Here is an 829-nt window from a genome sequence, read left to right as displayed (position 1 = left end):
GATACCTTGGATAAAATGAATAAATTATTAGGACCAAAGCACCGCGTAAGCGGAAAGTGTCTATACATGCAAAATGAAAATCCGATGCTTCTGATGATAGAGGATCTCACGCCTCTCGGCTTTCGCATGGCCGATCGTATATCTGGTCTTGACCTAGCTCATTCCATATTGGCACTTCGCGTACTAGCCAGGTTTCATGCAGCCTCTGTAGCCGTATGCGAAAAGGTAAATTACCACATGTGACTTGATCGTAATCTCATTTCAATTATTAAAAATTCAGATAAATGACATCCTATGACTATGCAAGTTTCAAATTTTCGCGTTAACAATTCGTAATGTTAAACATGAAAGGTACGCGTATATGTAGAGAGAAAATATTTTAATTTTTGGTAAAAAATTGTTCTTATAAAAACACATGTAAATATACATATATATAAAAATATATAATTATTATACATATACGAACATACGTAAATATGTACCTATATATTAACAAAATGTAATAATTTATATACACGAAATATATGTCCATATACGTGTCTTTTTTTGTAAAGTTACTGTTTGATAAAAGAAAAATAATAATAATGATAAGGAAACATAAGAAGTATGGAAAAATAATTTTCGTATTATTTCTTTTACAAAAATTAAGTTTAAAGAAATGACAAAAATATATAATCATACATATACATATATACACATATAGTATATTTTTATTCATATATTAGGTATAGTAAAAAGTTATTTGCTTTTTTGTATTAATCAGCATCATTTCAAATTAAAATATTTTTGCGCCTTTTTGTGATTTTAAAGTTAATATTAATAGTACAAA

The 829-nt window shown here is 27.4% G+C and overlaps 1 protein-coding gene across 1 annotated transcript; it reads left to right on the top strand.

The window, feature by feature from the left end:
• The first annotated feature begins 6 nt into the window (after positions 1-6).
• Positions 7-343, top strand: LOC105460755. The gene has a single exon (XM_011707254.1). It carries the CDS (start codon positions 16-18, stop codon positions 241-243), a length of 228 nt encoding a protein of 75 aa, XP_011705556.1. The 5' UTR covers positions 7-15; the 3' UTR covers positions 244-343.
• The last annotated feature ends 486 nt before the right edge of the window (positions 344-829 follow it).

Source organism: Wasmannia auropunctata, unplaced genomic scaffold (genome assembly GCF_000956235.1).
Source record: "Wasmannia auropunctata unplaced genomic scaffold, wasmannia.A_1.0 LD316287.1, whole genome shotgun sequence".
NCBI classification, from domain to species: Eukaryota; Metazoa; Arthropoda; class Insecta; order Hymenoptera; family Formicidae; genus Wasmannia; species Wasmannia auropunctata.
Note: the sequence above shows the minus strand (reverse complement) of the source record. Positions and strands in the feature narration are given on the sequence as shown.

Bases quoted from the DNA above. Each gene is read 5' to 3' on its own strand.
- LOC105460755 (XM_011707254.1), top strand. From the start codon at position 16: ATGAATAAATTATTAGGACCAAAGCACCGCGTAAGCGGAAAGTGTCTA.